Here is a 23,875-nt window from a genome sequence, read left to right as displayed (position 1 = left end):
GTTATCACCGCACGAATAATTGATTCACTGTTTTGACTATAAATTGTCTCCACGTTTCAGTTTCCTTAGTGTAGGTTATAGTAAGCACATCTGTGTCTACTCTTCCACTAGGCTGTGTGGATTTACAGTTTCTAGACCCAGGTCCAGCTTTTTAGTTGAGCATCACAGGAAAGCTAGTCAATGTCCTTATCATTTAGGTTGCTCTTCTCACTACCTGTTCTTATGCTTCGAAGTGCATCATTTGCATTCCTACGCAGTTTCTGTACCAGAACCCTTTTGCCTGAATCATCTTTGCTTTAGTACCCCCAGCTGTTTGTTGACTGTTGCAGCTGTGAGATGAGATGTTCAGCAACAGTCCATAATAATGCTAAATTATTCTTGCTTGAGAGCAAAGTAGCTATCTGTTGCAACTCAAAGTAACTATCTAGTTATTCCAATGGAGATTCATAAGGATACCCTATGCTCTGTGTTTGGAATTAGGAGACACAAGATCCATTCTTGTTTCAGACTTTAAGCCATTCAATCAGTATGTATGTATGTATGTATTTAAGATTTTATACATCCATTTGAGAGAGATCACAAGTTGGTAGAGTGGCAGGCAGAGAAGGGGGGGAAGTAGGCTCCCGGCTGAGCAGAGAGCCCCATGCGGGGCTCAGTCCCAAGGACCCTGAGATCATGTTCTGAGCCAAAGGCAGAGGCTTAACTCACTGAGCAACCCAGGCGCGCCAATCAGCATTTATTTTAATTTTTTCGTCCATAAGATCAGCAGTGAGGTGGCGTTGGACTGCCAATTGCTCATCTTTAACCTCCTCCCGGGTTTGAAACTTTTAAGAATTCTGCCTGTGCTTTTCTCTAGCGCAGACGGGTATTTGCACGACGGGGATGATTTGATCTGACCTCGGGGGCTTTCCTTTTTTAAGCCCCGGGAATAATTGCCAACATCTATTGGGGTTTACCACGTGTCAGTTGTAGCGCGGCAATTCACACAAGATCTTATTCATCTAATCCTTGTAACAACCGTACAAGGTAGGAATTAACCCTCGTTTATAAAAGAGATATAGTTTACCTATAAGTTGATCTTAGTCTTCGTTTCTAAGTACATGTACGGGCAGGGTCCTCCTTTCTAATACTTCACCCATTTGTGCGCAAATTCTCATTGTGAACAACTCAGGAGAGGCGCTTCAGTCAAAGTTCAAATAAATGTCCTTCGGAAAGGAGCAAGAACCAGTAAGTGGCTTTTCTTCTCAGAAAGAACACCGTGAATTGCTTACAGTGGAGTGGCCAGGGCGGAGTGCCCGCCAGTCGGGTGGCAGATGGTGTCCCGGTGCACAAGCGGACAAACTACAAAGTTTAATCAAAGAGTACAACACCAAGAAGCCCGAACCGCGTATCTCCCCTGCGCGGTGCAGACGGAGTCCAGACTCCGGGGTTCCAGCGCGCAGGCAGGTCAGCTTAGGCGCCCCGCGGCCGGAACAATCCATTAGGGATGGCCACTGCAGGGTGTTCTCGACGCCAGAGCGCAGACCTGGCTGCCCGCTGCGCAGACGGGGGCGCGCTGCCTTGGGCAGCCACCCCCGCTCCGCTGGTCAGGTGAGTGCAGCCCGGGGAGCCGCGAGTCCTATTGGAGCAGACGGAGGATGAAGGGGGAGGAGAGAGGGGGGAGGAGAATGGAGCCACCGTCCTGACCCGACTACAGGGGAGAGGACCAGCAGCCGCGGCGAAGCCTAGGGACGCGAGCGAGAGGCAGAACGACGGTGTGCGAAAGGGACCCGCGGGGACCGAAGGGCGCGCGCGGATGTCGGTGTCCCCAGGGCTAGGTAGGCCAGGGCTGGGGGATGGTGCCGCGAGCATCCCCCGTGCTACAAGGGAGCGGCGCAGCACGCGCAGCGCGCAGAGGCGCTGCTCCCGCACCTGTTGCTCGAGGTGGAGGCGTGAGCGCGGGAGGCAGGGCGTGCGCCCCGCGCGGCAGGCTGCGCTTATCCCGCACAGCTGTCCGCGTCCACTCCACCCGGGGCTGCGGCGGGGCGGTGAGCGCTCGGTTCCTGCCAGCCGCGCTTGCAAAAGCAGCTTGGTCTCAAGGAACGTGAGAAGTGGGAATCAGCAGAGGGAAGACTTTCCTTTCCTCTCTTTCCCTTTCCTCTCCTCTCTTTGAAACCCGAACCCTAGCTTTAATTTTAAAAAGTCTGCTTGGAAAATAACCGACCAAGAACGGCGCGCCACAGGTAATAATTAATGAGAACGCTGAAATGAACTTAAGGAGTCTTATGTTAAAAAATAACCGCTGTGTCGAAGAATTTTCAGTGAAATATGTTGATTTCAGGGAGTTTGGAATTAGCCTGGAACCGTGGAATAATATATACATTTTTAAAAAGCTTAGACATTTTTAATGTCTTCAGGTATTTTAAAATTGATTTTTTTTTTCTTAAAATTAAAACTAAGAAACTGTGCTAGTGTTCATGGGGGAAGAATCTCATTTTAAGGTGCTATATTAACTTACTCGTTGTAACTTTTATTTTAAACCGACTTTTAACATTTCACGAAACCTACAACCTTTAAAAATGTCTGTAATGTGTTTATATGTAAGCTGTGGACTGTTTTAGAAGTTACTCCTATCAAACCTGAGAGTGCATGATTACCAACCATTAGGATAAAGCTCAAAAAATACACCTTAACTAATACAGCATTATTTAAAAATTCTTTCTGAAGTTATTACATTACTAAAGTCTTTTCCCTCCCCTTTGTGTGTCACTTATAAAAACAGCTAGATAGAACAACAACAAAAAAACAACATTAAAAAAAGATGATTTAGTCAAGATACAAAGGAACAACAACAATTTTTTTTAAAAGATTTTGCTTATTTATTTGACAGAGAAAGAGAGATCACAAATAGGCAGCGGGGGGGGGGGGGAGCAGGCTCCCTGCTGAGTAGAGAGCCCAATGTGGGGCTCTATCCCAGGACCCTGAGATCATGACCCAATTGGAAGGCAGAGGCCCAACCCACTGAGCCAGGCGCCCCAACATTTTTTTGGGGGTGATTTACTTAGGTTGTGCCAAATACAGAGTGAACTGTGACATAATAGAATCTTTTAACTATATGCAATTAGTTATGTCTTGGCTTGCAGTTAACTTACTGTGACTTTGGACATTCATCCATCCTTCTGCACCTGATTTTTCCTTATTTACAAAATAAAGGGATGGAACCAGGTAACTGAAAAGACTTATTTCAGGTAGAGATGCTAAGTCTTATACCTTTTAAAAACAAGTAGCCAACATGTATACACTAAAAATAAGTATGGTCAAATTGTATCTCCATGTTTTTTCCATGAGGAGTCACAATAGTAGCCACCCCTACTGAATGCCTCTTATGTAATGAATTTTATGTAATGAATTCTGAGAAACCCTTTATATAGGTTATTTAACACTTACCACAAGACCATAGATTAGTATTATCCCAATTTACAGATAATGATATTGAGGCATGGAAAGTTTAAGTCCCTTGCAAAAGTTCTCCAGTTAGTAAGAGCTGATCAAGGATCTTTCCTGAGTACTCTAAGCTCTACCCTATACTGAATGTGATGATTAAAAGCTGAAACCATGTATAAACATCAACTAAAAATAATCTTAGACTAAAATGTAAGTACATGATGAGGTGCAGGTAAATTATGGAACAACACTGAGTCTTAATATCAGAAACAGAAATCATGTATCAGTCAACATTTATTATATTTTAATAACAGCAGTTATAGTTTTATGCTGTGTATATATATCAAATATTGAATGCCAGTTGTATTCATTGTTGGGAAAGGATAATGTGAGACATATTTGGAACACAAATACTTTGATGGTAATAGAAGTAATAATTAGAAATAATATGGTAAGACAGAAGCTAGTATGAGGCAGAGTATTTCATACATCTTTTTCTTGCAGGTGCCTTTGCCCATATTGTACCCAAAGAAAAAGTGTTCACAACAGAATTAACTGTGACTAAACCCTTTTGTTCATGCCCCCACAGTGAATGATAATAGTATACTGCATTTACTGAATGTAAATTTACTGTGTGTGAGGAATTCTAGGCCCTTTAAAAAGAGTAACTCTGTATTTAATCATCAAATACTGTTATCCTGATTTGCAGATAAAAAACTGAGGCAGAAAGATCTGTGACCTGGGAGGACCCACAAAGAAAATATATTTTGCCTTAGATTGGGTGTGTGATCCCTTAGTGTTCAGAAAGTCAAAGGCTGTAAAGACACTGTTGCACTCCTTGAGCACTGGGAGGAAATTTGGAGCTAAACTACATCAACCTCTTTATTTCCTACTTGGGTAAACTGAAACAGAAAAGTTGAGAGACTTAAAGTCACAGATTCTCTTTTTGCATTATGACTGGATACTCCCATAAATTAATAAACAAGAACATGGTAACTGATTAACTTGGTCATTACATGTATGACTTATTGACATCAACCAAACACTGCCTCATGCTCTATTTTAATATTTCTGTCCTACTGTTACTGAAAATTTCAGTGTTACCCAATTAGTCTACTAAATCTTTGAGGCCAGGGACTATATTATATCTTTCTTTAGTGTCTCTAGATTTGAGCAAAATGATTAATATACTGACTTTGTTATAGGCTTTGTATTTACCTCTGATAAGTCATTATATACACTGGGTCCAAAAGTCTGCACCACGTGCAAGCACTGTGCTGTCATTACTTTGACTTCACATAGAGGGCAACCAGATAATTTATGGATGCTTTTAAAGCATATTGAGCTCCTTAGATGATGATAGCTTAATTTGATTATAAAATGTAGTGTGGTCAGGGAGAGATTTGGATGGGCATTTCCCTGATTTTGTGAGAAAAGTTAAACAGCTTAGTATTACATGCGGTTGAATGTCCATCTATCTCCTTCTTTGACTTGGAAATAACTGTACAAAATCAAGTGGGAAATTCAGACAGTACAGGAGAAAGAAAAATCACCAGGAACTCCACTGTCCAAAGATTCTGATGAACATCTAGCCAGAAAGATTTCTTTTTTCGCCATAACTCCTTCTGATTCGGGGTGAGAGCTGAATCTTTTATTGGAACTGTTTACAATCGAAAGCTCTACTTAAGTGTTTTGTCACTCTCAGGCCGCTCAAACTTTCTATAAATAATGATACTTGTTGAGAAATGAAGTTAAAAAGACTCTCATACAGAATGAAGTAGTACAGAAAGTTGATTTCTGGGCATGCATGCCCGTTTTTCTCCCTTCACAAGGCAGGATGGGGTGGGGGCGGGTAGACGGGGTGGGGGGCATCTTTGCATGTATGGAGGATTCCCTAGTGTGTCAGGATGTCAGGCCACACAAGAGGCCACAGCGTCCGAGCTCTGTTGCCCCAATGGAGGTGTGGAAGAGGAGGAGAAGGGTGGAGCTGGGTCGCAGGAGACTGTGGTAATACAAAGGCTGTGTTTTCTGATTCCACTGTGACACACTATACACTTCAAAATGTACCAGACCAAGTCCCTCCCCCAGCTGCTGGGCAGGTGGTCATGGGGCCCTTTCTGGTGCAGTCAGGCGTAAGGCTGGCTATATCTCAGAATGGGGGCAGGATGCTGATAGGGCATTTCTCATTCATATATTCAGGATTCTGAAAACCCCGAATGGACTCTTTTTCATATAAAGGGGGAAAACTGGCTGTTGGAATAATTCTCCATAAATGAGTTTTGAACTAATAGAAAATTATTAAGTATAAAGGGAAGCTGGGGGTTTCTTTGAAATAGGCAATGATCGCTCTTGCCATATGTGTTTGAATATAATTATGCTGAAAATATTAATGTTTTAAGGATGATAGTATTTGATAACATTCATTCATAAATTTGTTATTCAAAATTTCCTTTTCCTAGGCACATTTTCTTGATTTGTGCTGTATATTTGAACATAGAATTCTTTCATGCCTTACTTTATTAGGGGCTTAACGTGGCTTAAATCCAACCATCTGTTCGCATCTTGGCCATCAGTGCATTGGAGGTGCTGGTAGGGGCTAAATAAATTTCCCACATTTTAAAGGTTAGGGAAAGAGCTACCTTTATGAATAGATTTCAAATGATTCTCAGCAAGACAATAGTGCAGAAGTGGAGTAAAAATGCATTTCATTCTCTGAAGCACAAGGTTCCCTGTCTGTCTTTAGTTTTGCTGAAAGGCAATTAGCATTTCAACTAGCCAATTTGGTTACATGCAATGAAGTACTTGGGTTTATAATTTGCTGCTCTCTGTCTGAGGCAGTTGAGCTCCAGCTCTTATGTAATCCTCTCCAAGTAGCCTTCTCTCCAGCATAGTTATTGTTGCTGGTCTTAAATAACTAATCAACAGAGAGTTTTCCTTGCCTTCAATTGCGGGGTGCCATAAGGCAAGGAAAATGAAATGCCACGCTAATAAGGGGATGATTGTAATTATTAAATAGTCATTATCGAAATGTGGCCCAGGTTGAAAGATACCGAACAGCTTCAAATAAAAAAGCTTCAAAATACAACTTCAAAAAAGGCATTGTGTGGCACTCTTAGTTTATTTCTGCATGCAGTGGGCACAGTGAACAGAAGGTATATATGTTAGATAGAGGGAAATAGGTGAGATGACTCAAAATTAACAAAGAAGAAGCAATTCTTAATTATTTGTATTTACTTTGCACTCTTTCTGCAAAAAAGAATTCTGTGGGGGAATATGTGTAAAAGAGAAAAGAATTTTTCTTTCTTGTAACAAGTGAGCAAGTGCTCTAAAGTATACTGTGGAAATAATTCAAGGGTTTGTATTTGTGTGCTAATTGAAGATAAGATTTTGTTAGCTTCTTTAGTCATGAATTCTGATAATTAGGTAATATTAATATACTTCATGCCCATATCCTATTCTTCTTAAGACAGCACTGTATGTTTTGATAGTCCTTTTGTTAGGATAATTGTAATGATATTATCCTTTAATCTGTGTCGTGGGTCAGTAATTCAATTTAGCTCATCTTTTTATGCAGCACTATTTTTACAAAGTTGTATGTAGGTAATTATTTGGAAATAAAATAATACATTTCTCATTTTTCAAATAAGGTTTCACTGAAAAGATGTAAGAGAAATATTTTAGATTTAAGTCTGGCACGTGATCAATATAATTTGAGAACGTATATGAAAGAATTGCACTATCTTTTATATTTCCAAGCTCTGATATAAAGTGAAAGCCCTATCTGCACCTATAATTAGAGTCATTTGTATATTTGTATATTATTCAACTATATTCAGCAGAGTTGGTGAACAGGAATGAAATAAAGAAGGCTTACCTGTGCTTTGGCAGACTAGTCCACTAGGGATGGAAAGTGTTATGGAAAAAGTGGGACCTGATATGGACTTCGCAGAATGGTGGAGAAGAAGAGGGAGTAGAGAGAAGTAGAGAGAAGAGCCCCAAGAATAGCATGGATCAGGGGTGCAGAGGGAGGAGTGATCCAGGTGTCTTGTCCCAGATACACAGTAGATCAACTTGACTGTAGTTGTTGAAAGAAGAGAAAGAGATGGCTGGAAGTGCAGGGTCAGTTGGATTTTTTTAATAAAGGTGAGATAGAATTCACTCATCAAAAAAAAAAAAAAAAATAAAAAAAACCCCTACCTTTTAAAGTGAGTAATTCAATGGTTTTTAATATATTTACAGAGTTGGACAACAGTCCCCGCTGTCTATTCCAGAGCATTTTTATCACCTCAAAAAGAAATTCGGTACCCATTAATCTTCCCTCCCATCCTCTCCCACCCCCAAGTCCCTGGCAACCAATCTGTGTCTTTAAAGATATGGCTGTTGTGGACATTTCACATAGCTGGAATCATATAGTATGTGGCCGGAATCGTATAGTATGTGGCCTTTTGTGTCTGCCTTCTTTCACTTACTGTAATGTTTTCAAAGTTATCATGCTGTAGCATATATCACTACTTCATTCTTTTTTGCGACTGGACAATACTTCTTTGTATGAATATATAAATATACTGCCTTTATCCATTTATCAGTTGACGGACATTTGGATTGTCTCTACTTTTTGACTGTTATATCGTGGACATTTCTATATAAGTTTTTGTGTGAACATATGTTTTCTGTTCTGTTGGTTATATATCTAGGAGTGGAATTGCTGGGTCACTTGGGATGGTGGATAAAATAGCCAGGATGCATTCAGGAGAAATTTATCCCTTTTCTTTTATACCTTCTTTTAAGCTCAAGGTCACATTATGGGGAAGAGGTATCAGGTATGGCTTGAGGGTTCACCAGTTGGAACTTTCCTTGCATAGACCTTTGCCAATTAACTAAGACATTTAAGATAGGACCAGATTGTGAGAAAACAACATAAAGGAAGAACTTGCAGCCAATGACTTCTCCTCACCACTGGCTGTGGTTTTTTCCTAAAAGGGAAGTATAGTCCTGGCTGGCATAGTAATTAACCTATCTAGGATATGCTAAAATCAGAAATGTGATTGGATATTATTTGATGCACATTGAATTCAATTCTCTAATGATTTCTGTGTTTTCAGTAGGGACTCATCTAAATGACATTAGTTAAGGGCGCCTGGGTGGCTCAGTGGGTTAAGCCGCTGCCTTCGGCTCGGGTCATGATCTCAGGGTCCTGGGATCGAGTCCCGCATCGGGCTCTCTGCTCAGCGGGGAGCCTGTTCCCTCTCTCTCTCTCTGCCTGCCTCTCCGTCTACTTGTGATTTCTCTCTGTCAAATAAATAAATAAAATCTTTAAAAAAAAAAATAAATGACATTAGTTAAACTACCAAAATGAGAAAAAAATTATTTTTGTTTCTAAGACAAATTACAAAAGGTTTAAAATGTTTCATTAGGGAGGACAATTCAGTAAATCACTTGAGAATTGGGCTTTAGGTAAAAGACAAGTCCAGTTCACTCATGTATAGTTTTATCAGCTGTCAGTAATTCTGGTGTGTGTCTGTGTGTGTACATTTATGCATTGGTTTATCTAAAACCTTAACTAATTTCCTGAAAGTGTGTGATGTATTTTATAAAATGAACAAGTTTGAACAAACAAATTTGAACGAATTTGTTTAATTTTGGTAGAAGCAAGTATATTTTAAAGTTCTGCTTAGTACCTTGGGATTTGCAACGTAGGTTCACATGAATTAATTCATGTAACCTTAATCACGTGGTTGTCAGTTATTAACTGTTTTACTTTATAATTGAAACAAAGATTTATAAAAGTCAGCAAAATTAAAAACAGCAGCAATTTAATGTACAAAAGTTGTCCATTCCTTAATGATCACAGTAATGATCATAAACTATTATATTTTGGTGTCTCATAAAAACATTTCTATTAATTTTTAGATGAATTGATTTATCTTAAATTTCCTAATATAAGTAGATCTGTTTCATCAGGTAGCATTACATTGAAAATCTCGCTACAATAAAAATATTTCCAAATCAGGTCTTTACTTCTTTTGAACATTTTTCACCAAAATTATAAATAATTAGAGATAATCTTTGAATACCATTACAAAGCAATTTGATACTGAGTGGCAGTTTTACCTAATATTTAAGAAATCTTTCTTGGAGAAAGTCAGCAAATTCAGGAGATTGTTTTTGTTTTTAGGTGATTAGAGTGTCATAGTTTTTATAAGTCAGTGCTATAACTACTACTTGAGAACTTGGAATAATAAAATCAATAGAATTTCCAGAAACTGTTATAGTTTAGGGGATTTTACTTCATCTTATTTTATTTCTCACTAATATTCATGTGTGCTCTTATACTGGGGATTGGCCATTCATTCCTTCAGTGTTTAGTGAAGCATTCTACCATGTACTTGAAAAACATGCTGAGTGGATGATTTCTACTTTCACATTTAATTGTAACTACTGACCTCAAAAACTCAGATTTTATAGTGATTTTTTAACATTTTAAAATCCCAACGATTTCATTGGCACTGTGATTAGAAATCTTAACCCTACTCTTCTAGGCAGCTAACTTATTTTTCCCTCCCTCCCCAGAAGGTGAATGTAAGCATGGAGAGAATTAGAATTAGAATGCCTATTTGCCTTCTTTCATTGCTTCTACTCTCATTAAAGTATCATGTCATTCACGAATAAAATGTATGCCAACAACTAATTCCCTTGCAAGTGGAAAAATCACTGTGAGTGTGAAATTCTACATAATAACCATTCTTGTTACATCATTAACCATTAGGTATAGGACTGGTCTTTCAGTAGACTGTTCTAGTGAGTAGGCTATGCTGCCAATTAGAGGCTAGGTTTGATTATAAAGAGAAGAAAATAAAGATGTGCATTTTTCATTTAATGACATTTTTATATGATAGGATGTATAAATATAGTGGCTTTTAAAATTATCTTTCCTATAAGATTTTTCCTAGCAAGACTGGAATATTAATCTAGTATTTAGTTAAAAACATAGGATTTGGACCTTGAGAGCTTAGGTTTGAATCTTGGCTTTGGATTTCGGAGATCTAATCTTGACAAATATATTTAACTTATATGTCAGGTTTCTCATCAGAAAATGAGCATAATAATAGTACTTATATTTTAAATGGTTGCTATGAGGATCAAAGAAATTAACACATGTAAAGGAATTAGAATAGCCTAGCTTTTAGCTGCTATTAGCTGATACTGTCACACATGAAGCCCAAGTTTTTGATGATTAGGGTGCATGAAGGATACCTTCTTCTTTTGCTTCTTTGGTCTCCTCTCGATTCCTAAAGAGGATTTAAATTTATCTTGAAGCTACTAGAGCTCAAGTGTCAGCCCCTAATATTTCTTTTCCTTTCTTACTTTTATAGACTTCTTTTGGATCCTTAGCACATTAATCTTGTAGCCTTTTTATTTTCTAATACAGGTACTTCCTTAAGGAAGTCTCCTTAAAGACCTCCACTTAGGTTTACATCATACAGGTTCTGATTTCTATAATAATTGCTGCTTTGACTCATGAGTCTTTCTAGGGCTTTTTATTTTATTTTTTTAAAATTGTATTTATTTGAGAGAGAAAGAGAGAGAGAGACAAGCAGACTCCATGCTGAGGGCAGAGCCTGATTTAGGTCTTGATCTCAGTCCTGAGATCATGATCTGAGCCAAAACCAAGAGTCAGACACCCAGGCACCCCTCTTTCTAGGGCCTTTTTTTAGAAAAGATTTTATTTATTTTTTTTGACAGAGATCACAAGTAGGTAGAGAGGCAGGCAGGTGGGGGTGGGGAGAAGGCTCCCCACTGAGCAAATTTGGGGCTCAATCCCAGGACCCTGAAATCATGACCTGAGCTGAAGTCAGAGGCTTTAACCCACTGAGTCTCCTAGGTGCCCCTCCAGCAGGGTTTTATATATATATTTTGAACTCTGTGTTAGTTTAGCTCCTGGTAAGTTGACATTATTGTTATTATATAGTCACTGTCTTTATATGCCTTTTGCCTTGAAGTCTTATTTTGTCTGTAATAGATACTAATAACATTTCATTAGCATTTGCCTATTATCTCACGAACTTAAGAAAGAAGGAAATGATCCAAGAAAGGTCTAAAATGTAAGGAATGTTGACTAAAGTTGAGAATAAACATTTGGATAAACAAAGAATATTAATGATTAAATTCTAAATTCTATTGTTATACATTGAGAGTTAAGTAAAATAAGATAGAGCTTATATCATAAAATTAGCATGTTAGTGGGGTTTGTGTGACAGAGGATTGGTTTTGAATATTGTAAGATCCTTTTATGGTTCAGTAGTAAGGTGAAGATATTTAAATTGAAACTTTTAAAAATTTACGGGGCAAAAATGATAACTCTCAAAGAACAAATACATCAATTCACAAGCACAGTGAAAGAAAGCAAGAGAAGAAAAAGTAAAACTGTATAAGAGCAGGGCAAAAAGCACAAATGGCAGAAAAGTTTCTAAATGTATGACTAATTATAATAAGTGACTCTAAATCAAACTCCTCAGTAAGAGCACAGTGATTATCAGGGAAGACCAAACATTATGGAAATCAATTACATGTTGTTTACAAGGGGCACACATTAGACAAAAGGACTTAGGTTGAAAGCGGGAGAATGCAAAGAGAGATAATGGGCTCTAACAATTTTTTTTTTTTTAAGATTTTAATTTATTTATTTGTCAGGGAGAGAGAGAGAGAGAGCAAGAGCGAGCACAGGCAGAAGTGGCAGGCAGAGTCAGAGGGAGAAGCAGGCTCCCTGCGGAGCAAGGAGCCCGATGTAGGACTTGATCCCAGGACGCTGGGATCATGACCTGAGCCGAAGGCAGCTGCTTAACCATCTGAGCCACCCAGGCGTCCCAGGCTCTAACAATTTTGTATTTAATTTTGTACACTCTTACTTGAAGAGGAGCCCCAAATTTATATATGCTTCAGTCATAACTAACCACTCTAAAACTTAAAATAACCACTTTGCTCATAAATGTACAACTCTCAAGGGCTTTGTAAGCACAGTTACCTCTTTTTGATTATAGTCATCCCAATAGGAATAAAGTGATATCGTGGTTTTTGATTTGCATTCTTCTGATAACTGGTTAATCATGTTGAGTACCTTTTCATGCAGCTGTTTGCCTTTTGTATGCATTCTTCTGGAAATGTGTATTCAGTTCCTCTACCCATTTTTTAATCAGATTGTTTTTTGGTATTGAGTTCTGAGTTCTTTATATATTTTGGATATTAACTCCTTATCAGTATAGGATTTGCAAGTATTTTCTCTCGTTCTCCAGGCTACCTTTTCATTTTGTTGATGGTTTCCCTTGTGTTGTAGAAGTTTTTTTTTTTTTTTTTATTTTTTTAAATTTTGATGTAGTTTCTCTTGTTTTGCTTTTGTTCCTTTTGCTTTTGGTGTCAAATTAAAAAAAAAAAAAATTGCCAAGACTGATGTCAAGGACCCTACCCCCTATAATTTCTTCCAAGAGTTTTATGGTTTCAAGTTTTATGTTCAAGCCTTTAAGTCCGTTTGAATTGATTTTTTATCTGATTGTGTCATCCACAAATGATCATTTTACAATTATTTTATTAGAAGTTGCAATCATGCTTTGTTAACTCTGTCATTCTTGCCACATTAGCTGGAATTCTTTAAGGAAGAACTTTTCCTTAATGGCTAGGGTATTTGGTTATTCTGAAAAGGAGTTTACCCAGAATAGACAGGATGAATATTTAATTCTTCCTTTTTTTCCTTAAAGATTTTATTTACTTATTTGACAGAGAGAAAGAGATAGAGAGAGAGATCACAAGTAGTCTGAGAGGCAGGCGGTGGGGGGTGGGGAGCAGACTCCTCGCTCAGGTTCATTTTGCATATTTCCCTCCCCATACATCAGTTATTCCTATAAGAAACCCTGGTTTTACTGGGGAATGGTGTTTAGAGACAAAAATCTAAGCACTGTGGTGCTTGTTGTTACTGAGTTGTCATTACTTCTAAGCCTTTTTGATAGATGAAGTCAGAAATATGTAGTTTACAAAGAAAAAATGTCATGAGGTGAGACTGGTATTTCCAATTTAAATTTAACCATCCAGATACTTTATATAATTTCTTTGTTTTTTTTTTTAAAGATTTTATTTATTTATTTGACAGAGAGAGATCACAAGTAGGCAGAGAGGCAGGCAGAGAGAGAGGAGGAAGCAGGCTCCCTGCTGAGCAGAGAACCTGATGTGGGGCTTGATCCCAGGACCCTGAGATCATGACCTGAGCCGAAGGCAGCGGCTTAACCCACTGAGCCACCCAGGCGCCCCAATTTCTTTGGTTTTATTGTCATTTCTGTTTTCTTTTATTATTTGTTCTATCTTATAAACGTGTGTAGTTTCAAAATATATATTCTGCAACATATAAAATGTGGTTCCAAAATATATATTCTACAATATAAAAATATAATTTAAACACTATAATAACTTATAATATTACTACTGACAATAAGAATACTGAGTGAAGCATATAAGCTTTCTTTGTATTTGTTAGAATTTATTCTACTGTGGTCAGTCAAAATGCTATTTCTAAAGTTACTAGAGATAATTATTTTATCTGTGCAATTATATCCTCATTTGATAGTTGCTTTATTTATTTCAGTTTGTCTATATATAGTTATTTTTGCAAAGAAACATTGACAACATAATTCAGGGGCTAAGAAAAATGGTTATCTATAGAGGAAGGAAAGGACTAGATTGATGGAAGTGAGAATTCTCTTAATATACTTTGTCACAGAGCACCTGGATGGCTCAGTGGGTTAAGCCTCTGCCTTCAGCTCAGGTCATGATCTCAGGGTCCTGGGATCGAGCCCCACATCGGGCTCTCTGCTCAGCGGGGAGCCTGCTTTTCCCTCTCTCTCTGCTTGCCTCTCTGCCTACTTGTGATCTCTGTCTGTATGTCAAATAAATAAATAAAATATTTTTTTAAAAAGTTTCTTTTTCTTTAAAGATTTTATTTTTCTGACAGATGGAGATCTCTGTCAGATATCTATCTGTAGGTCAAATAAATAAATAAAATAAAAAAAATCTTTTTTTTTAAAGATTTTATTTATTTATCTGACAGATGGAGATCACAAGTAGGCAGAGAGGCAGGCAGAGAGAGGGAAAAGCAGGCTCCCCGCTGAGCAGAGAGCCCATTGTGGGGCTCGATCCCAGGACCCCTGGATCATGACCTGAGTTGAAGGCAGAGGCTTTAACCCACTGAGCCACCCAGGCACCCCTTTATTACCATCCTTCTAGTATATCCTAAACCCCGAGTGAATATTTAAAGTTATAGGACATAGCTGGAGTTAGGGAAATGGGAGATATTAGAGTGGGAGAGAATGTGCTCTGATAATGGGACAGCAAGTCCAACTTACAAGAGACATTCAAGTAAGCCAGTTCTTGTAAAATTATCAGTCTTAGTTGACCTACCTTCTGATATTCTCAACTCTTGGGGTTGACTTTGCTAAACTTAAATGGAACTATGGATTTGAAATAGGGCCAAGTTAAAATTTAAAGTTGGAGGAGTAAGCATAAATAAAAAATTGTCGGGGCGCCTGAGTGGCTCAGTGGGTTAAAGCCTCTGCCTTTGGCTCAGGTCATGATCCCAGGGTCCTGGGATCAAGCCCCGCTTCCTCTCCTCGGGCTTTCTGCTCAGCAGGGAGCCTGCTTCCTCCTTTCTCTCTCTGCCTGCCTCTCTGCCTACTTGTGATCTCTATCTGTCAAATAAATAAATAAATAAAATCTTTTTAAAAAATTGTCTTTCATGAATTGTAAAAAAAAAAAATAGAAAAATGATATGGATATCTTTTTTTTTTTTAAACCAGGTGATTAGCCTAAATTTTATGATTGAAGGAAGGGACGATTACTGTTATGGAAGGTGAAGACACGTGCCCTGGACATATTCATCAAAAGCAAAATAATGAAAGGGGCAAGTCTGGGGGAGTCATTGCATTATTAAAAAATGCTCCCTTATTTTAATTTACGACACCAGATCACCTAAGGCAAAGTCAAGAGGTGAAAGATATTGGTGATGCACACAATGAATTCTATTAAAGGCTTCCTTTTCGCTTGTGAGTTTTCTTCAAAAGTAAGTTTTAGGTATAGAGAATTTTTAGAAGGATGTGACTACGTGTGTGTGTGTAGGGGGGGTGGTTGGGGGCGAATGTGTTCTCTCTTCAAGTAATGAATTGTAGCTGAAAGAAGAAATTAAGGAATGGAAAATAAGGAGGGAAACCGCTTAGGATAAGTAAAAGACGATGAGAGATTTGTCTGTATTCTTGTTTTGATTAATATTTCTGCCATTTTCATTTTATAAAAACACTTGGGTACTAAACATATCAGAAGTTCCCTCTTTTGATAATGGATTGAGAATATATTCATGTAATTCTAAGATTGTGATAATTAGGTTTTAATTAAGCTCTGAGGGCTTGTATCCATAATTTATGTGTTCTTCATTATTTTAAATAATTATGTAGTAATTGAAGTGACACATTATATTTGATTTGGGAAATTAATATATATTAAAATGGCAGAATCGTGAGAAGAAATGTTCAAGTTATCTATTTGCTGTATCAATAAACCACCCCAAAATTTAGTGGCTGAAATTAATTTATAATGATCTCTCATAGCTCTGGTGTTTAGAGGGCTTCTCTGGACTCTTCTTGCAACCAGAGAACCATAGGATTGCAACCAGAGAGTCACTAAGGATGAAATCATCTGACAATTAATCACTCCCATGTCTGGGTTGTGATGTCATGTCTGGACATGACATATGTGGACTACTGGAAATTGTCCAGGTATCTCTCTTTCCAGGATACAAGTTGTCCAGGATCTCCATGCTAGTTTGGACTTCATCAAGCATGGTGGTCTCAAGGTAGTCAGATGTCCTACATTGTGGTTGGCTTCTTCTGGGTAAGCATTGCTGGAGCAAGTTGCTAAAAATAATTTCAACCTGGAATCTTACTTGATACATGCCTGTGGAAACTTTGGTCATTTATAAGAGAGAGGTACTCAACTCATTTTAGCTACAAGTATGTAGAGTTAGGGAATAGAGGAAGAAGGTGGGTTGGGAGGTCTGTAGCATTTTGTTTTGGTTTGAGATATATTTGAGGTACTGGTAGGACATCTGTATGGACATATTCAGCAGTTAGGTGAAAGTGTCTTGAGGTCAACATGTGGATTGGGTCTTTATTTAACAAGGGTAATTGCCTACTTTAGTTAAAATAGTTTGCTAGATACTGTGGGGTAGCTACATGGAAGTGTCTAGGTAGTTGACAATATGAGTCTAGTTCTATAGGTTGTAAATAGATATCAGTAGGGGAAAATTGTTCTGTGACATCATAGATTTGAAAAATGATGGATTAAATAAAGTTAAGTCTGTGTTTAGGCCTTTCTGGCATTTGTTTTATGTTTTAAGTATTTTGAATATTTAAGAAGGTATGTTTAGTATCCATACAAATTTATTTCCTAAATGTAGTTCACAACAGAATTCTTTAATTTGGCCAAAATGTGGGGATAGCATTGCATAGAACACATTTTGGGGAACACACTTCTGAGAACTTATGTGAAAGTTTAAAAGTTGGAATTTCAAGTTTTCATAGAGATTAGAAAAGCTGAGATGTCTCAGAGGTAAAGTTTGAATTTGCTATTGAAGGGGTGAATACAGTTGAGATGTTAAGCTTGAAGAGAAAGCAAGACTGAGGATGGAAGATTGTAGGTAGGAAGACTGCATTTGGGATTTAGGGAGAACTGGAGAGAGGGAGGGAGGGAGAGGAGAAAGAGAAGAGGCAAACTAATAGGAGTAAAGTCTAAAACATGAAAGAATGGGGTCGGAAGTAAGGATGGTGGATTATTCTCAGGGCAGTATGGGTGTTGCATTTTTGAGATGGTCTGTAGAAGTGGAGGAAGAGAGAATTCCTTCTTCTTCTTCTTCCCTTCTTCCTTTTTCTCTTCAGAAGGGAAATTCTGAAATATAAATATTCAGAGGTAGGTAGTTAATACTGATGGAAATTCTTATAGAGCAATGAAAGCAAAGAAGAATAAACATTACTCTAATTTAGGGGTGCCTGGGTGGCTCCGTGGGTTGGGCCTCTGCCTTCAGCTCAGGTCATGATCTCAGGGTTCTGGGATCTAACCCCGCATTGGGATCTCTGCTCAGCAGGGAGCCTGATTCCCACCGCCCCCCGCCCCTGCTTCTCTGCCTACTTGTGATTTCTCTTTCTGTCAAATAAATAAATACAATCTTAAAAAAAAAAAAGAATAAACTTTACTCTAATTTCTAATGTATACAGGTGTATAATTCATTTCCCAGTAACTGTTCACATATCAGTGTGAAGGGTAGAGTTGGGAGATAAAAACTGATCTAGTGATGATTTGCCTTTTTTTTTTTTTAAACTTAGGAAAAATTTCAAGATGAAATTCTATTTTAATATATTCATTTTTTTCATATTTACTGCTTCATAGCTAGACTTTAGACAATCCCTGGCACATTGTAGAGACTCTGGATATTTTTCGGAAGTTGCCAGATGGTGAATGAATGTTAGATACAGCCATAGCTAAGACCATCAGTAGGGTCCACATTTCTTTAAGCACTCTTTTTCTTTTAGATTTTATTTATTTATTTGAGAGAGAAAGAGAGAGAGCTAAGCAGTGGGGAGAGCAACAGAGGCAGGGGTAGAAGCAGGTTCCTTGCTGAGCAGGGAGCCCTATGAGGGGCTTGATCCGAGGACCCTGGGAATATGACACAAGCCAATGGCAGCCACTTAACCAGCTGAGCCACCCAGGTGCTCCTCCTTTAAGCTCTTTAAAAATAGTGTGCATGAACAAAAAGACTAAGCTCTTGAAGGACTTTGCACTATAACAGCTATAAATTATAGCTGGAGGGAACTGCCTAAGAATACTGTGCACTGAAGATAGCACTATGTGATACAGGCAGTTGTGTGGTACTGTCTCTGAAAGATAGTGCCGACCCATGCTAGGATCTGGGGCCAGTGTGGCATGAGGGCCACAGACTAAAACAGCAAGGCTAGGCAGATGGAAGAGACCAGGTTCAGACAGGGCAGTGGGTCCTGAGGCTCAGTGGCAGCTGGATCACTGTAGATAGGGATACCATACATCCTTTAGGAATGCATATGCCACTGGAATTCTTGGAGCATGCAAGTAGGGGACCTTCAAGAGGTAAAGCTGGATTTCCTTCAAGCATGACTCATGGTATTTGGAGTAGGATTTAATTTAATTTGGAGAAATAATGTCATGATGACATATTTGTAACATGAGTGTTGTGTACTAGTTCATACTTGTTACATATTAATGATTCCAAGGAATTAATATTTTTAATTACACCACAGCTGTAAGAAAATTTTAATCAAATTTAATCCTGTCATCCCCCAGCATAAGAGTGAAACAGAGTTTGAGCTACATTTAAAGCAACAGAAATAAGCACTATATCTTTTAAGAAGAAGAAAAAATTTACTTTTGTATTATATGTAGGCAGTAGAATTCACAGGTGAATTCTACCAAACATTTAAAGAAGAATTAATACCTATCCTTTTCAAACTATTCCAAAATGTCTTAAAAAGGAATGTTTCCAGATTCATTCTATGAGACCAGCATTACCATGATACCAAGGCCTGAGAAGACACTACAAAAAAAAGAACTTTATAGACCAGTATTCCTGATGAACATAGATGCAAAAGTCCTCAATAAAATATTAGCAAACTGAATTCAACAATACATTAAAAGGATCATTCCCCACAATCAACTGAGATTTAGTCTAGGGATGCAAGGATGTTTTAATATCCACAAATTAATCATTGTGATACATCACATTAACAGAATGAAAGATAAAAATATGATCTCAATAGATGTAGAAAAAACATTTGATGAAATTCAACATTTATTCATGATTAAAAACTCTCAACAAAATTGTTATAGAGAGAACATATCTCAACATACTCAAGGCTGTATATGATAACCCCACAGATAACATTGTATTCAATGGTGGAAAGCTAAAAACTTTTCTGCTAAGATCAGGAACAAGACAAGGATGCCCACTTTCACTACTTTTGTTCAATGTAGTACTGGAAATTCTAGCGATAGTAATCAGATAAGTAAAAGATGTAAAAGTCCTCCAAACTGGTAAGGAAGAAGTGAAACTCATTTTTTGCAGTTGACATGATAGTATAGATAGAAAACCCTAAAGACTCCACCAAAAAATCTATTAGAATAAATGAATTCAGCAAAATTGCAGGATTCAAAATCAATATATAGAAATGTTGTATTTCTTTTTTTTTTTTTAAAGATTTTATTTATTTATTTGAGAGAGAGAGAGACAGTGAGAGAAAGGACGAGCGAGAAGGTCAGAGGGAGAAGCAGACTCCCCATGGAGCTGGGAGCCCGATGCGGGACTCGATCCCGGGACTCCGGGATCATGACCTGAGCCGAAGGCAGTCGTTCAACCAACTGAGCCACTCAGGCGTCCCTAGAAATGTTGTATTTCTATATGCTATTAATGAAATACCAGAAAGAGAAATTTTAAGAAATCCAATTTACAATTGCATCAAAAAGAATAAAGTATTTAGACACAAATTTAACCACAGAGGTGAATGACCTAAACTCTGAAAACTATAAGATGTTCGTGAAATAAGTCAAAGATGGCACAAATAAAAGGAATTATATACCATGCTCATGAATTAGAAGAATAAATAGTGTCCATATTATCCAAAGCAATCTACATATTTAGTGTAATCCCTACCAAAATACCAGTATTATTTTTCACAGAACTAGAACAGAAAATCCTGAAATTTGTATTGAACTACAAAAGACCCCGAATAGCCAACACAATCTTTTTTTAAAACAATTATTTTTTATTAGCATGTAATCTATTATTAGCCCCAGGGGTACAGGTCTGTGAATTGCCAGGTTTACACACTTCATAGCACTCACCATAGCACATACCTTCCCCAACCACCCTCTCCCTTTCCCCCTCCCCCCAACAACCCTCAGCCTGTTTTGTGAGATTTAGAGTCTCTTCTGGTTTGTCTCCCTCCTGATCCCGTCTTGTTTCATTTATTCTTTTCCTAACCCCCAAACCCCCCACATTGCATCTCCACTTCCTCATATCAGGGAGATCATATGATAGTTGTCTTTCTCCAATTGACTTATTTCGCTAAGCATGATACCCTCTAGTTCCATCCATGTCATCGCAAATGGCAAGATTTCATTTCTTTTGATGGCTGCATAGTATTCCATTGTATATATATATACCACCTCTTCCTGATCCATTTCTCTTTTGATGGACATCTAGGTTCTTTCCATAGTTTGGCTGTCGTGGACATTGCTGCTATAAACATTCAGGTGCATGTGCCCCTTTGGATCACTACATTTGTATCTTGAGGGTAAATACTCAGTAGTGCAATTGCTGGGTAATAGGGTAGTGCTATTTTCACCTTTTTGAGGAATGTCCATGCTGTTTTTCAGAGTGGCTGCACCAGCTTGCATTCCCACCAACAGTGTAGGAGGGTTCCCCTTTCTCCGCATCCTCTCCAGCATCTGTCATTTCCTGACTTGTTAATTTTATCCATTCTGCCTGGTGTGAGGTGGTATTTCATTGTGGTTTTGACTTGTATTTCCCTGATGCCAAGTGATGTGGAGCACTTTTTCATGTGTCTGTTGGCCATCTGGAGGTCTTCTTTGCAGAAATGTCTGTTCATGTCCTCTGCCCATTTCTTGATTGGATTGTTCTTTGGGTGTTGAGTTTGAAAAGTTCTATTGCTCTGCTCAGTGGGGAGTCTGCTTCTCCCTCTGTCCCTCCCACACAGCTTGTGTTCTCTCTCAAATAAAATCTTAAAAAAAATACAAATTATCCAATTAAAGAATGAGTAGACATTTTTTCCAAGGAGGACACACAGATGGCCAACAGACATATGAAAAGATGCTCAACATCACTATTCATCAGGGACATGCATATCAAAACCACCATGAGCTATTACCTCATGCCAATTAGAATGGCTAATATAAAGAAGATAGGAAGTAACAAATGTTGGTGAGGATGTGGAGAATAGAGAGCCCTCATATACTGTTGGTGAAATTGGAGTGTATCCATCATGGAAAACAGTATAAGAGGGTCCTCAAAAAATTAAAAAAATAAAAGTACCATGTGATTCAGTAATTCAATTAATGGGTATTTACCCAAGGAAAAAAAAAACACTTGAAAAGATAAGATACACCCTTATGTTTATTGCAGCATTATTTACAATAACCAAGGTATGGAAGCAACCAAAGTATCCATTATTAGAAGAATGGATAATGAAGATGTGTTATATATGTGCAATGGAATATTGCTTAGCTATAAAGAAAAGTGAAGTCTTGGTATTCTCAACAACATGAATGGACCTAGAGGGTATTACACTAAGTTAGATAAGTCAGACAGAGAAAGATAAATACCATATGATTTTACTTAGCAGGAATAAAACAAATGAACAAACAAATAACAGAGAGAAACAGACTCATGAATATTGGCCAAACTAGTGGTTGTCATAGGGGAGATGGGTGGCAAGATAGGAAAACTAAGTGAAGGGGATAACGAGGTATAGACTTAAGTTATAAAATAAATAAGTCTCACAGGGTTGTTAAAGTATAGCATAAGAAATATAATCAATAATATTGTGATAACTTTTTCTGGTGACAGTGACTATGCTTAAGTGGTGAGCATTTCATAATGTATGTAACTGTTGAATCACTATGTTGTATGCCAGAAACTAATATTATATGTCAAGTATACTTCAATGGCAAAAACAAATTGAAGGTTTGTGGGGTTAAAGTCTGAAGATTATCCTCACCTGCGGCACGGTTTTGACAGTAGTTTTGACCTCAAAACATCTTCAGGCCCTCTTGGTCTATCTTTTGTTTTGTTTTTGTACTCCTCTGTTCCTCAGGAGGAACCTCAAGTTATTATACATAGAATACAGACTTATTTTTCTAACTCTGAGAAGTACTGTTTTCCCTCTCTGGAGTCTGGAGTGATAGGTGTGACCAGGTAGTTAGGCATTTCTAAAGTTCCCGGATAGCTCTTCTACCTGTGCTTTCCATGCCAGACATAGTGTGTAGAGGTAGCTGATTCTCTTGTTTGAGTTTTACAGGCCTTCCAGGAGGAGTCTCACCATTTTGTTTTCAAATACAATGTTGCAGTTCATTCCCCTCAGACCTGGCAGTGCCATCTTGGGTTTCCATTGTGCTTTGCAAACTTTTCTAGGTTCTGGATGTTTCCATCTTATATCAGACGTCCTCCTTTCATTCTAGTATTGCTATATTATATGGGTGGGTGGGTGGAAAGAGAGCCTCACACAGGACAGCCTAGGATGCCCAGTCTTATTTCCTTTAGTCTCTTGGCCACTGGATTTTGAAGGTCCAGAGCCTGGAAACTGGTACTTCCTGGTGTACTGGAATGAATTTCTGAGTGCTTCACAAATTCCCTAGTGCTGTAGCTGTTCATTTTTCTTCCCTTTAACAGTTGAGGGAACTTGGGTCCAGAGAAGTGGCTTAACTTGTCCATCGATGGCAAAGATGGCAAGATGGCAGAGACTAGAAGTGATTGGGGACTCAGCATCCCCAGGGGCATTGGTAGTGTCCAGCTAGACTCTTCATAACTTCTACTGCAGGATCCCCAAGAGGGTACTGGTAGGAATGCTCTCCCTTTGCCCTGTAAAATCAAATTCCTGGACTCCTACACTGGGGACAGCCTATAAGAGGTATGTGTGTGCAGGTGTATGTGTGGACGCACACTGGTATGTGTTTTTCTACTGTTGAATGGCATAAACAGAAGAAGTATTTTACTTTCCTCTTTGATCCCAGTTAGAGGAGACATTGGTGTGAACTTGGAATTCAAGTTCTCTTTATAAATCACAGTTGCTATTCAGCTGGAGCCAACTGATGTCATGTAGAAATGTGGACTCAGTTTTTTCAAAATAACCTAGAAATAAAATTTTTAAAATATGTGGTGTCCTCAAACTTTAAATCTTGGAAAAAATTTTTTTAGTATTATTTCATAGACACATGTCTGTAGACCTCTTGGGGTGAACCTCTGTTTTCAACGTTAAACATGAAACTTTTTACTTTGTTCTTTCCCTTACCTGCCATGCATGCATATAATTCCTTTAGAAAGGACAGTGCCTAGATTCGTCATTGAAAACAAATGATATTCTATAAATAGATACATAATAGAAAGAAACTCGGAAAAATTGGCTAAGAGAATTTTTTTTTAAGATAACACGAAATCTCAGAAGCATGAAAGACTAGAACTAATTATAGCAGTGTTCAGTGAGATCTTAGTTTCAATAAAATTGCTTTTGTGACTTTTGTCTTTGAGTTTTATGAGGAATTGCAAATTATATTTTTACAGAGTTATAGGTGGCAAAAATCTATCTTTAAGTTCTTAGAACCTTTT

General features: G+C 38.1%; 1 protein-coding gene across 4 annotated transcripts in view; it reads left to right on the top strand.

The window, feature by feature from the left end:
• The first annotated feature begins 1,268 nt into the window (after window positions 1-1,268).
• Window positions 1,269-23,875, top strand: part of ADGRV1 (adhesion G protein-coupled receptor V1) — a 546,992-nt gene continuing 524,385 nt past the window's right edge. For 2 of the 4 annotated variants that reach the window (XM_045074448.1, XM_045074449.1), the window contains exon 1: window positions 1,269-1,817. In XM_045074448.1, the coding sequence (XP_044930383.1) occupies window positions 1,796-1,817 (22 nt within the window). In that variant the 5' untranslated portion in view covers window positions 1,269-1,795. The remainder of the gene's footprint in view (window positions 1,818-23,875) is intronic. The other 2 variants (XM_045074447.1, XM_004759095.3) reach the window with 2 other exon arrangements.

This window comes from Mustela putorius, unplaced genomic scaffold (assembly GCF_011764305.1).
Source record: "Mustela putorius furo isolate JIRA1106 unplaced genomic scaffold, ASM1176430v1.1 tig00537350_pilon_pilon_pilon, whole genome shotgun sequence".
Classification (NCBI taxonomy): Eukaryota; Metazoa; Chordata; class Mammalia; order Carnivora; family Mustelidae; genus Mustela; species Mustela putorius.
Note: the sequence above shows the minus strand (reverse complement) of the source record. Positions and strands in the feature narration are given on the sequence as shown.